Consider the following 13,474-nt stretch of genomic DNA (forward strand, 5'->3'; position numbering starts at 1 on the left):
AAAGTGACTAATGGAACTTGTTCAGAACTGTTAATTCGATCCTATGAAGGTGATAACGTCTGTTTGCTCATCCTCTTCAGGTGTCATTATGGCTGGAAAGGCCCTCTGTGTGACCAGTGTGTGACGTTCCCCGGCTGTGTGTACGGAGGCTGCGGCGAGCCCTGGGAGTGTTTGTGCGATGTCAACTGGGGAGGACTGCTGTGTGACAAAGGTCAGATATGTGACGAGTTGAAGTAAGAATGGAAGAAGGCCCAGATGTAACATGATCAATCAAGATGAGTGAAAAAAGCCAGTTGACTATCTGACAACGGCATATGTTTTTCCTCAGATTTTTATTTAACTGTTAGCATGTAATAGAAACAGTGTAACTCAATAAGTACAGAACTGTGTCATCCGCGTAAAGATGAAAGAGGTATGCTGTGTATTGTATGTTGGTCAAGAGAGAGAATCATTGTGTGTTCAGTATATTAGTTTGCCAGGCGTGGTTCTTCACACACCCTCCCATGCATGGCGTGCTGATCCCCCGTATGAGATAAGACACAGCTCATTCAGGGCTTCACCCTCCATGCTTTGACTTTTCCCACAACACTGTAGCAAAGTTCCTCCAACATTATCCCTCCTCTGTGTGGGAACTGGGATCCGGGAGCCCAGGGGACGGTGTATTGTCCAGAGGAAAGGCGATAGCCTTGGGTAAGGTGAATGTGAGCGGGGCTGGGCTCTTAGCTAGGTGGGGTCCTAAGCTGTTTCTGTGTAAAGAGCTGTGGTGAGACAAAGAGACTCTGGGCACGGAGGAGATCATTAGAGAAAGCTTTAATCAGCCTCAACACTGGAGACAACAGGCCCTGCAGCTACTGGCCTGCACAGTCAGCACACTGAGCCGACCTGGATACACATCAGCCTCTGTGCAGTGTGTGTGTGTGTGTGTGTGCGTGCGTGTGTGTGTGTGTGTGTGTGTGTGTGTGTGTGTGTGTGTGTGTGTGTGTGTGTGTGCGTGCGTGCGTGCGTGCGTGCGTGCGTGCGTGCGTGCGTGCGTGCGTGCGTGCGTGCGTGCGTGCGTGTGCTGCGCTGAAAGTCAAACTGAAGTGATCCTGGATCCATCTGCATCCTTATTCCTTTATCTTTTGTTCCTTTTATACTTTATTTCACTGCTTTTTTGTGCTGTGAATATAAAATATAAGAGCATACTTTAATCATATTTATTTTATGGTTTCAGATCTGAACTACTGTGGCACCCACCTGCCCTGTAAGAACGGTGGGACCTGCACCAACACAGAGCCAAATGAGTACCACTGTGAGTGCCAGGAAGGTTTCAGAGGACGCAACTGTGACATTGGTGAGTGTAGCTTCACCATACAGCCACTGGACCAATGAAAAAAACAAAGATTATTCAAATACTGTATGTGGATACAGCAGATAACAAATCTAAAATGAAATCCAGGTTGTTTGTCTACTAATGAAAGAAATGCTCAGACAAAAAAAGGATAATATTATGTGACACAGGGAGCAAAAGTTAAGGTCAAATTGAACTTGAAAATTACAAATGCATCAATATATACAACAAAGAAAATAACGTAATGTAAAAAGAACTATATAGACTCACATAAGCAAACATCTGTACCTGAACATTGCTTCATTCTTCAGCTGACTTCACACCATACAGATATTTGCCATAACATAAATGTCATGCCAACATGTTTTACTATGTTATATACAAATATTCGTATTTTTGCAAAGTTGAATCAAATGTTTTTGCTTCTGAAAACACACACAGGGAAAGAAAGAAAGAACCTCTATGGTGGTTATAGGAATTTGTCTTCATTTTGAGACAAAGCGACCTGCACCACCTTTAAATTTTCATTGTAGACTGACACTACAATATTAACTGTAAGTACCTGTGCAGGTGTGCACGGCCTTTAATGGTCATCCTCTTTTCTCATTGTCATCTGTCCCCTTTCTTTTCCTCCTCTCGTCAGTGGAGCATGCGTGTTTGTCATCCCCGTGTATGAACGGAGCCACATGTGTGGAAGACCCGACGGGCTTCAGCTGCACCTGTACCAACAGCTGGACTGGACTCACCTGCGCTGATGGTGATTGCTAATGCCACACACACACACACACACACACACAGACACACAACTCTGAGCGGAGGGGCTGTGCCGTGTGAGTTTGTCTGTGATTGGTAGTTATTGGATGAAAGCCAGTGAGTGACTCTAATCAATCCAACGGAGGAAGCTAAATTAGCCTGAACACAAACAGCAATCAGTGGTTTGTCTCGCCCTGTGTCTGGTGTGTGTGCATGTAGAGTATTAACATTGCCAAGAAAAGGTGAGGTGGAGCATCTTCAGTCAACTCTAATGATTTACTGTAATCAGAGGTGTGAAACTGTGAGTTAAGTGTGTTATTTTAATGGCAGTGAATCAAGGGTTCATTGTCTAGTGTTTTACTCTCGTAGGCCTCGTTCAGACACCGTGTCCTGCATCGAGACGTTGATCCAGATGAGGTGGATTAGAATTCACAGAGCACCTGATCAGACAGGTGTGGCTGTAGCTCAGTTGTAAGAATGGGTTCTCCCGTCCACATGTTAAAGTGTTGAGTAAAACGAGGAAAGTACTGAAGCCCAAATTGCTCCTTATGTAATGAAAAACAGAAATTAGATCTTAAACACAATGCAGATGCTGATAACTGTACAGGTAGGCTACTGGCTACAAGAAAGGAACAAAAGTTGCAAGACTAGCGTGTATCGATTGCACATTAGTGTTCTTCCCTATAGTGTCAAACCATCACACACAGGCAGACAAGTGAATATCAGACTTTAATCCCACATGTGAGAATTTTGACATCCGGTTCCCTCATGATGTATCTTCATGGGAAAAAAATCAAAAGTTGTTTTTGGGCCAAAGCGTCTTCCGGATGAGTGTAATGTAATCGGATTTTGTTTGGTCTGTGAGTAAACTGAGACCACTGCTAAACATTAAAACAATACACACTGTGTGTTTAGAACACAAATGACATATTGTTGTTGGCGTTTGTCTTCATAAATTGTGGTGACATTAGTTTGCTGTACAGTAGCCTGATGCTTCTCCTAAAAATATGCACTGCTAGACTGTCTAACTCTTGCCATTACAAAGACGCAAAGACGCTGCTACCAGTAACACCAGCTGCTCATAAAAGACAAAGCAATTCTCAGCCACAAAAATGATATTGTGGTTTGCAGTCTGGTCCAAGAAAGTTGGAGAGTTTAACCGATATTACACCACAAGAGGAACACAGAGTTCCGACATATATATTTAGATGGCATTTAAAATTTTATTGTGCGTCACAGCATACTGACTTACAGATTCCTCAGCGTTAATCTTCCGATCAGTGTGTATTTTCTCGGTAACCTGATTTCTTAACCGACTTATAAACAAGAAACTCGGGTTCTGTGATCAGCGTAAAAGATCTGAGAAACTTTACATAACAAGATTTCTGCTGGTCTCTTGGCCATTTTATCCAAGAACAGGGTTTTAAAAGAGTACATGTGCAGGATGAAGACTTACAGTATATATCATGACAGCAGTGTGGAGGGATGAAAGAAATAATCATTAAACATAGTGGCGCATCCTTGTATTCTAAATGATCTAATTCAAGTTTGATTAAAACTTAAAGAATGATCAAAATTGAAGCAGCAAAGACTGAGACTGACTTTTAATAGCAAGTATGAAATGGAGTGCACATGCACACACACACACACACACATATATATGTATATATATATATATATATATATCATTTTTGTATGTATTTTAAATATTTTTAAAGAAACGCATTGAGTCACACAGTTTGATCTTTCTACATCTTTCTAATGCATATATTATACTTTATGGCAGGAGTGCAGGAGTTAACATACATTTACATTTACATATGATGTTGTTCATACTTATATAATTACTACAATGTTTATATATTTTATAGTGAAAAAGTAAAATTGATTGTAAATTAGAAAAAGAATGAATAAATAAAGAAAGTAATAACAGATAAAAACAAGCAAAAAAAATTAAAAGGATGAGAAAAAAAATCAAAACAAAACACAGAAAAAAGAAAAAGAAGAAAATAAATAAAATTAGATTAAAATTAACAAAGAAATACAATTTTAAAAGAAAAATAAAGGTTGTCTATCTGTCTACATCTTGATGCCCAGTGGACACTATATTAGATTTTACATCAGCCCTCACACCTTGTAAACTTCCATGTTTTCAAGCGTGGATGAAGGTCAAACATGTTTTTGTCCGCAAAGTAACAACTGAGCTGTCACAACAATACGTCTTGGGCTCGATCATGTGGTTTGTCTGTCTGTGTGTGAGTATGAGACTTGTGTATACAGCAGGTTTGAGCTTGTGTGTGTGTGTGTGTGGCTACAGGTGAGATTGGATCGTACAGGTTATGGTCTGTCAGAGCTGCGTGTGTAAACAAGCAGCGTTCCACATCTTCTGCTTTCACCTCGATCAGGATAAACAGCACTGCAGGTCGCTCGCTGGCATGTAAACACTTTTATTACAGAGAGACAGACAAACAGAGGAATAAAGCAACCGTTTATTTTCACTCTTGTTATTTGTTGTTGGCTTGATTAACAGTCAGAGAGGCGGTCTATCTCTGTCTCTGTATGTGTTGTGGGGGTCTCTCTGGGGAATACACAGTGAGAGGATTGTCAGGCTTGCAGGGAATGACGACCATAACCACAACATAGCTCTGCTTCCAGACTTAGATTTATATATATAACCAATATTAATTAAAGGCTTCTGTGTTTGTTATGAATTCTTCGTGTAGTTCTGGGAGAAGTGCTGCTAGCTTGGCTGGGTTATTATTGGAGTCGGGTCAGGAGGATGGAAAACGGTTGTTCTAGAGGGTTAGGTAAATGAAAAAATGGTTATGAGACAGACAGCTCTGGACCGAAAGATGTATACCACAGAGTCATGCATGGGAGAAGTTATGATGGCACTACTGCACAAATATGCCATGTGTAATAGGAAGTCATGCATGGTTAACCCCTAAAATGTTTTTCCTCACGTTTCTGTATCTGTTTTTAATTCCTCTCCAGAGGAGTGGAACCAGGCATGGCAGCCCCATTTTTCTATTTCTATTTTACCCCCTACCGCTCCTTTTATTCCCCCATCATGCTTTCCTACATTTAAATCCCCTCGTCCCTCCCTCCTCTCTGGGAAAGGTTCGAGGTGACAGCCATGTTCGTGCAGCAAATGATTGTATTTATCACTGTTTGCACAGAAACCAGAGCAGCAGAAAAGGGAATGAAAACACGGGCTGCCAAAGCATCCGCATACCAATGCTGCAGTTCAGATCACACGTGTCCACATGGTGGCATCGCACAGACTCGGCGACACACAAAAATGTCTCATTCCCATTACACACACCAGTAGTTCATGTACAGTGTTTTCTCTTCCCAGCGGTGAGGCAGTGTGATCGGAGCCCCTGCGGCCGTGGAGCAACATGTGAGGAGGCTCCTGGAGGTCACCGGTGCCTCTGCCCGCCTGGATGGACCGGCAGGACGTGCCAGCTAGGTCAGTGGTCAATAATTCAGTATTATAGTTTATTAACTTTAAGCAAAATCGAAATGAGTTACACAGGGTCTGTTCAGTAGCTCTTCTAGATGGTCACAGAACTGTAGATGCTCAAATTAAAAAAAATCTGAGCACTTTAAAAGGGACATATTGTGAAATAGTCACTTTTTCAGTGCTTGCACATACATTTGGGTATCTGGAGTGCCAAGCAGCAACCTCCGGTGCAGAGAATTGAAGCGAATGCAGAAATGCCAAAAACTGCAGTTCTTCAAATGGCTACCTGAGACTGGCTCCAAAAGTGAGTGCTGTCACTCGGGCCGCCTCAGCTCCACCGGCGATCCACCTCTTTGCCCATTTTTGGATTAGTCAGAGTTAGGCTGTGTCGTCACTGCCAAGATGGCGACGGCCGGAGCCACCCACTTTGAGCTTCACAACGGCTCTTCAGAAACCTACGGGTGAAGTCGCGGAGACTAAGTCCATATTTTATACAGTCTATGCTGCCAACCCACAAACTGTGAAATAAGACAACCCAGTCAGGTTTTTGTGGACTGCATAGATCAGAAAACATGTGATTCAACAAGCCATTCAGATTTGACTCCCCTTCCTATATGTCACATGCAGGTTCATTAGAATATATCGCCCACAGCTTGAGAGCTGCCTTTGCAAAGGTGCATCATATTTTTCTCACAAGCCAATCAGAGCAGACTGGGCTTTTTAGGGAGGGTGTCTTAAAGAGATCGGCGCTAAAATGGAGCGTTTCAGACGGAGGGTGAATACAGGTATATTCAGACAAACAGTATGAGAAAAATAATGTGTTTTTTGAACATTAAAGCATGTAAACATGTTCTAGTACAAACCCCAAATACAAGTAAGAATCTGAAAATGAGCATGATATGTCCCCTTTAAGAACTTCTGGTTCATGTCGGCTTCAAAGTTGAGGTTGAAAGTTCCTTCTTGACCTCGGAAATAGCAACTGACAAAACAATCTCACCACACGGTCCATATAGCAGCTGTTCTGGAGCTTTCAATTGGAAATCCTCACTAGGTATTGAAGGTTTTGTTTTATAAGTTTTAGCCTAATGTAAAATGGTGGAACACAGTTATTTAGATTTTTTTCATTTTGCATATATTTTCCATATTGTGATATACCATATGTAAATTAATAATGGAAACTATGTCCTTATTGATATTGTGATGTTGAACAAGCATATTGCCCAGCCATAAGTAAAAGAAATGCAGGCAAGCTTAAAAACAAGACAGACAACAGAGATGCAAGTGTTTTCAAAGTTGGAGGATGCCAGAACTATGTACTGCTCAACTAGTCAATAAAATATTACATTTTAATCTAAGCTAAAAGCAAGTTTAGCGTACTGGGGGTTTTGTAACAGTGATAATTTTTCATCATTAAAATATGTCACTACAGTTGTTTATACAGAGTTCTATTAATGAGAAAATCTGATATTTATCCTCCTCAAAGGAATCTATTCAAAGGATTTTTTTAACACTCATCCTCTAACAAGCTAAATCAATCTGAGCTGTAATTCACATCTGGTTTCAAAAGCTGCGTTTCAATGAGCAATATGTGATTAGATGTTCCATTTGTGAAGTGAAATATGCATTTAAAGCGCAAATTAAAGAGGCAGAAAAGGCCGACGGCATGTTAATTCTCCCATCAGCCCTTCCTGACCGTGAATCAGTATTCTCTCAATGCACTGTCACGTCTCTGTGGGCCGCGCTCGCTCATATTGACAAGAACACTCCCAGAGGGTTGTTGTGTTAGATGGTACAGCAGAGGGAATAATGTATAGGATCAGGCCACACACACACACACACACACACACACACACACACACACACACAGAGAAGACATGCTATATACACACATACAGAGGCTCGCGGGTTATGAAGTAAAAAGTGAGACATATTTCAACATGACAGCCTCTCCTACTCCTCTGTGTTACAGTGATATGTCACTCTGACACTTGATAATCCCCCATAGTTCCACATCGCAGGTCAGTAGCTCGCAGTATATCACTCACACACACTCACACACACACACATACACACACATACAGTGTTCAAACACAAGAGATAAAACTCTTTATAGCCTGAGCCGATAGGCAGAGCATCAGTAGTGCCTCAAATGGGGAAAGGCAATTACACTTTCTATCAGTTCCACTCTTTTATTAGCCGACTTCTGTCCCTACATTTTCTCCTATAGCAGGCAGAATCCGCAGGCTTTTCCCATAGATAACACACACACACACACTCCACCGGTGCTAAATCCTAATAGGCCTCTCACTGACTGTAACAGGTTTAGATTACCTATAACTGACTGACTACTTCCTCTTTATTCATTCAGCGTTTCTTTCTAATCCTCCTCCTCCTGCTATCAGAGCCAAGCCCTCGGGGGTTCCTGGCTTTTTACACTCCCGATACGACAGAGGGTGGGAATAGGAGGCACACATACACTTAACAGAAGCAGCGCTACAGCCTGTGCATAAACAGGGAAGATGTAAGAAGATGCTGCAAGGCATTACTTTGGATGCATTTGTAAACATAATATTTGATAAAGGCAAGCACTCTGTCTCCAAGTGCTGGCGTCTGCCCAGCGATTCCCCACTTCACGGTTCAATTCATCCACTTCAAAATTGAATTAAACAGGTGGCTGAAGATCGTCGGGGCTCAGTAGGAGACGACCAGGATTAGATTCTGTAGTTTTATGGGATGTTTTATCTCATTTCAGTGAGAGGTTTCCAGTAATTAATGTAGTGTTATTTGTGAGTTCTGCAACAAGATTAGACTGATATTTTGGTTTATTACAAAGTAAATTGGATCAATACTGGCATTTTGTATATCATGTATTTAATTTTGTGTATAATAACAAAAGAGCAACCTATAAATAATAGTAGGGGAGACCGGGGATGATAGTTACACCTTTTGTTCAGCCTCTGGCTGCCCAGGGGTGCAGCCTTCGTGGTCCCAGAACTGACTTTTTAATGAATTGTTACATCTACCCCCACCCCCTAGCAGCCATTACATAGCTAAGTGTTTTAGCATGTGGGTTTGAAGTTAGCATGAATGCAAAGCATCAAATTATACTTGACAAACTGCTACTTTAGGTTATGTAAGTCAAACCTTTGTATCTACAATACAATGAGTGCTAGGCATAAAATAATGTTGATAAAAAATGTTTACTTTTTTACCTGAAAAACATTTTTTTGGGGGGGGTCGTAAAAATCCATAATGTTGCTCACAGAAACATGCCGCTTGTCCTGTGAGCCCAAAAGGGAAATGTGAGTGTACGATATTGATGACATCACCGCAGCTCTTTTCTGATTGGTCAAACTGCCAGTGTTACAACTAACCCGGTGTTACGACACTCCCCGGTCTCCCCTACATAGTGTATACTTTGTAGTATTAGTGTATAGAGTGACAGCTTTTGTTCAATCAACAGAACAATAAAACAATTCTGTAAAATAAATTAGGATTTTAAATTATCAAAATACATATGATCAGAATTGTGATGGGAAGTATGTTAGCATGGCGATCATCAGCAGGCTCATACACATCCATACATTTCTAGAGATGCTGGGTAACAATAATCTGCACAAAAGATTATAAAAAAATAGTCTGCAACTGCTGTCTTGTTGTGCTATATGAAGAATACCATTTGCAGTTGAAATGTTGCATTCATCCATTATCTGTAAGGCTGGAGCTGATCCCAGCTGACATTGGACGAAGGCAGGGTACACCCTGGAGAGGTCGCCAGGCAGATAGACAACCATTCACGCTCACATTCACACCTGTGGGCAATTTAGAGTCTAAATTAACCTGCATGTCTTATGACTGTGGGAGGAAGTCGGAGAACCCGGATGAACCCACGCTAACACAGAAGGGCCCCGAACCGTGTTTGAACCTGCGACTCTTGCTGTGAGATTGGCAGTGCTAACCACTGCACCACCGTGTCACACTTGAAATATAGCATGTTCACGTATCATTAGAAAGGAACTGATGTAGCAGGTGCTCAGTTTATCACTGGTTTAGATCTATCAAAGACAAAAGAGATGAAATGTTGTTCATCAGATCTGTATTTCTCTCTCCCTTTAGATACCAACGAGTGTGAAATGAGTATATGCGTCCACTCCCGCTCCTGTCGCAACCTGATCGGTGGATACCTGTGTGACTGCCTTCCTGGGTGGACGGGGCCTAACTGTGACATCAGTGAGTATAAAAGGGGAAAGGAAAGGAATAAAAGAAGGAAGAAGTGATTGTCCCGCGGCAGGCAGGAAGTGAAAGATGAAGAGCCTCAGTGGATTGTGTTTAAACAGCAGTTTCCCTGCAGACAGAGTCCCTGTGGGCTGAAGATCATTTTACTCCACGTCCAGTTCAATCAATCATCCGTCACAGGGTATCACTGCAATACACTAAAAATGTAACACTAACCAAAAAGTGTATGTGAAGTTTTGTTTTTGACTATTATCTCCTGTAAAAAGCTACAATCAGACATCCTGGTAGCACAGTATACTGCAGCATCATTAATCATAGTCTTTCACTTTGTATATGTTTACAATATAAACAGACATATCCTGCCTCTGTGTGACAGATTAATATAGTGTTTGTGGTTTCTTTGATTTCTAGGGAACAGCAGCTGTCAGGGTTTGTGTTTGAACGGCGGACGTTGTGAGGTGAGAGTCCCGGCTGTGCTGTCTTTGTCTCTGTTTGATTTGCCTGTCGTCTCTGCATATCCGTCACAGCACACTTCTTTCTATCATTTCATTATCTGTTCATTAAAATTCTCACACAACTCAAGAAACAAAGTTTTAATAATTTTCTCCCTCTAGTGCCCTTTTCACCCCTTTATGTAATCGTTGCTCTCTCTGTTTTGCATATAAATAACCCGCTCTATATACTGTGCCACATAGGACCAGGTGTCAGGGTCCAGATGCTTGTGTCCACCTGGTTTCTCTGGGAAATATTGCCAAAATGCTCCGAGGCCTTGTGACAGCGCCCCCTGTCTGCACGGAGGACAGTGTGTGGAGAAGGATGGAAGGACCATCACCTGCAACTGTCCCACGGGATATTCAGGAGTCTTCTGTGAGGTTGGACAACCTTCATAGATGTTATTTTAAGGCTAGCTTAGTCTGCAGAATGAAAACATCACAGTAAAAGACATAATGTGATGAAACTCATTGGATATGTGAGAAAAAACAAATCACCGGCACTCACAGATTTTTATTTTTTTGCCCACAAAAAAAAGAAAGACCATTTATACCAGTGATTTGTTTCTTCTGTCCTTGGCACTTCCACGCACCTGATACTTTTCAAAATTTGGAGCCATGCTCGCTGCGACTTTCTACTGTAAACTCAAAGGATAAGTGCAGTGGGGAAAGACATCCAAGTCCTCTTTAATCTGGAAAACATCATAGAGTGTAAAGAAATCTAAAGTTACATGGTCTTAATTAAATCTTGAAAACACATAATAAAGTAGTTTACATTACTAGATATTTGATTTCAAGCTATTCCAAATAGAGAGACCTATACAGTATATGTTTTATGGTATATTGATAAGTGCCAGTAAGGTACATAAAACCCTTTAAAGACTTGGTAGAATGTGAATTAAAGACTTTAAAATTTGGAAAATGTCTGGGAGACTTTTAGGCACATGGAGATACTCATACATAAACCCTTACATGAAATGTTAAAGATATACAGAGATAATTAATACATTTACTTTGTTAAACATTGAGGCAGATGTCTCATAACTACTTGAACTGGTTACTAGGATTAGTGGCTTAACAATATTACAATATCTTCTGTGATGTTTCCATAGTGCCGTCACTATGCATGTAGGTGCACAGCTATTCAGCAAACTACACACACTTCCAATAAAAGTTTAAGATACCAGTTTACCCAACAGTAAATTAACAGTTACAATAAAAAAAGAGCACCTACAGATAATGCTCCAACAAGGGAAGTAGATTAAAGATGCCTGACAATATTTACATTGTTGCAGATCTGACAAAACGGATGTGAAACTGCAACTGTTTTGTCTTCTTGATTTCAGATATCATTGGATCTGTGCAATCCCAACCCCTGCCAGCAGGGGGTGCCCTGTCACAGCACGGAGGGCAAATACATGTGTGCGTGCCCCGAGGGTTACTATGGTAACGAGTGCATGAGCCTCAAAAATCCCTGCATTGGTCAACAATGTCCAGGTAAGAAAAGTATGTGTGGGTCTTAAAAAAAGTACAAAATCTCTATGAAGTCCGGTCTAACCTCTCTGCCTCCATGTCTGTAGGTGCCATGACACAAGGGGGCGTCAGCTTCTACATCATCCTGGTAGGCGTCTTAGCTTTAGTGATGGTCTGTGGCTGTGTGGCCTGCGCCTTCATCCTCTCCCACCTCCATCGAAAGCGGAAAAAGCAGCAGGCCGTCCCGCAGGAAGAAGGCATCAACAACCAGAGGGAGTTTGTCAACCTCATCAGAAACGTGGACCGTCCCGTTCCCCTCCTGCCCCCTGCCACCCCGCTCGCACACCCTCCGGCCCCTCCTGCCCCAGTCTCACGCTGCTACGAGGAGATTGAACTGACCCTGCCGCCCTCCCCAGCGCCTTCACACCCATCTCCAGCACTAAAGCCAGCCCACGCCCCCAAACTGGACATTTCAAACCGGGAAAGGGAGAAGTTGAACCGCTTCCACTACACAGACAGGCCAGACCAGGAACTGGAAGCCTGACCCTTGAACTTTTGGACTTTTTTGTTTTATTTCGTTTTGCGTTCTTCGCACTCTCTCGCTCGTAGGGACCTCTTTCCAGTTTCTTGCACTGTGTCACTGTTGCAGTTATGAAAATGGGGTGACCCTATGACCTTTATGTGCTCAGATAGCATCTGGTGACACCTGAAGAGTGAAGGCTGCTACGTAGAAGGGTCAAAAGTCTTACTGTGTTGTCGTCTTTGAACCTTTTTAACTATGAGAAGCAGCAGGTGCATGATGTTTGCCTGAAATCAGACTCTTGATTTAATCCGGAGACTTCTTGCCTTGGAGTGCCTGAGATACCGTCAAGAGGAAATAGAGGATGATCCTCTGAACCTGTTTCCTGGTCCACGATGCCATCTGATTGGTGTCCAGACCTCCATTACTGTTTCTGACTGAACTCTGACAGACAGAGAGATCAATGAATGGATGCTTATTTAACACTCAGTGTGTGTTTTCTGTGTCTGGTTGGTTGTGTGAGAGTGAAAGAGAGAATGTATATTATGAGTGTATGTGGGGAGAAAAGACAGTTTACTTTAAGAAAAGAAAACAAAGTTGATATACATGTCAAAGAGGGTGCATACTCCTGCTCCAAAGACTTTTAATAAGTCTTTGTTTTAAAACTATACACTGTTGCCTGTATTGTCTCTGTAATACTACAGTTTGTCAAAGATGTATGATTTTTTTCATACCTGTGTGTAAAATAGCTTTTTTTGTACATGAATATATTGTACATATTGATGCCCTTTTTGTACTGTGGTTTGGTCTGAAAGTATCACTGTATTACTTTGCTCTGTTTGTCCCATTTCGCTTTCCATTTGGAGTAACCAGCACATGTGGATTGTAATAAAAGTGCATTTACAACTCTATTTTTTTTCTTTATTGCCTATAATCATAAATCAGCAGAGTTACAGTTGCTGCTAAAGGGAGGTGTCAGTGCTGCCATACAGAGATTATTAATTATTGTCTTTGTAAGAGGGAGTAAAGTGCTTCTCACCTTTTTATGTGTGCATAACAAGTGCATGTTTGGGATGCGATGACAAGCTTTATATTTCACGGATATTTACATAATAAGTATATAATAATACATACTGTAGTCTTTTGAAGTTATAAATTCCTGTATATTTATTAGTTTGTAATTCAAGTGAGTTACAAGGTCAAAC

At 41.6% G+C, this 13,474-nt stretch overlaps 1 protein-coding gene across 3 annotated transcripts in view; it reads left to right on the forward strand.

The window, feature by feature from the left end:
- Nucleotides 1-13,180, forward strand: part of LOC119491047 (protein jagged-1b) — a 60,579-nt gene extending 47,399 nt beyond the window's left edge. For all 3 annotated transcript variants that reach the window (XM_037774635.1, XM_037774636.1, XM_037774637.1), the window contains 9 exons: nt 81-211; nt 1,214-1,333; nt 1,974-2,087; nt 5,442-5,555; nt 9,666-9,779; nt 10,197-10,243; nt 10,481-10,657; nt 11,623-11,773; nt 11,857-13,180. In XM_037774635.1, the coding sequence (XP_037630563.1) occupies nt 81-211; nt 1,214-1,333; nt 1,974-2,087; nt 5,442-5,555; nt 9,666-9,779; nt 10,197-10,243; nt 10,481-10,657; nt 11,623-11,773; nt 11,857-12,293 (1,405 nt within the window). In that variant the 3' untranslated portion in view covers nt 12,294-13,180. The remainder of the gene's footprint in view (nt 1-80; nt 212-1,213; nt 1,334-1,973; nt 2,088-5,441; nt 5,556-9,665; nt 9,780-10,196; nt 10,244-10,480; nt 10,658-11,622; nt 11,774-11,856) is intronic.
- Nucleotides 13,181-13,474: the final 294 nt, after the last annotated feature.

This window comes from Sebastes umbrosus, chromosome 7 (assembly GCF_015220745.1).
Source record: "Sebastes umbrosus isolate fSebUmb1 chromosome 7, fSebUmb1.pri, whole genome shotgun sequence".
In the NCBI taxonomy this organism is placed as follows: Eukaryota; Metazoa; Chordata; class Actinopteri; order Perciformes; family Sebastidae; genus Sebastes; species Sebastes umbrosus.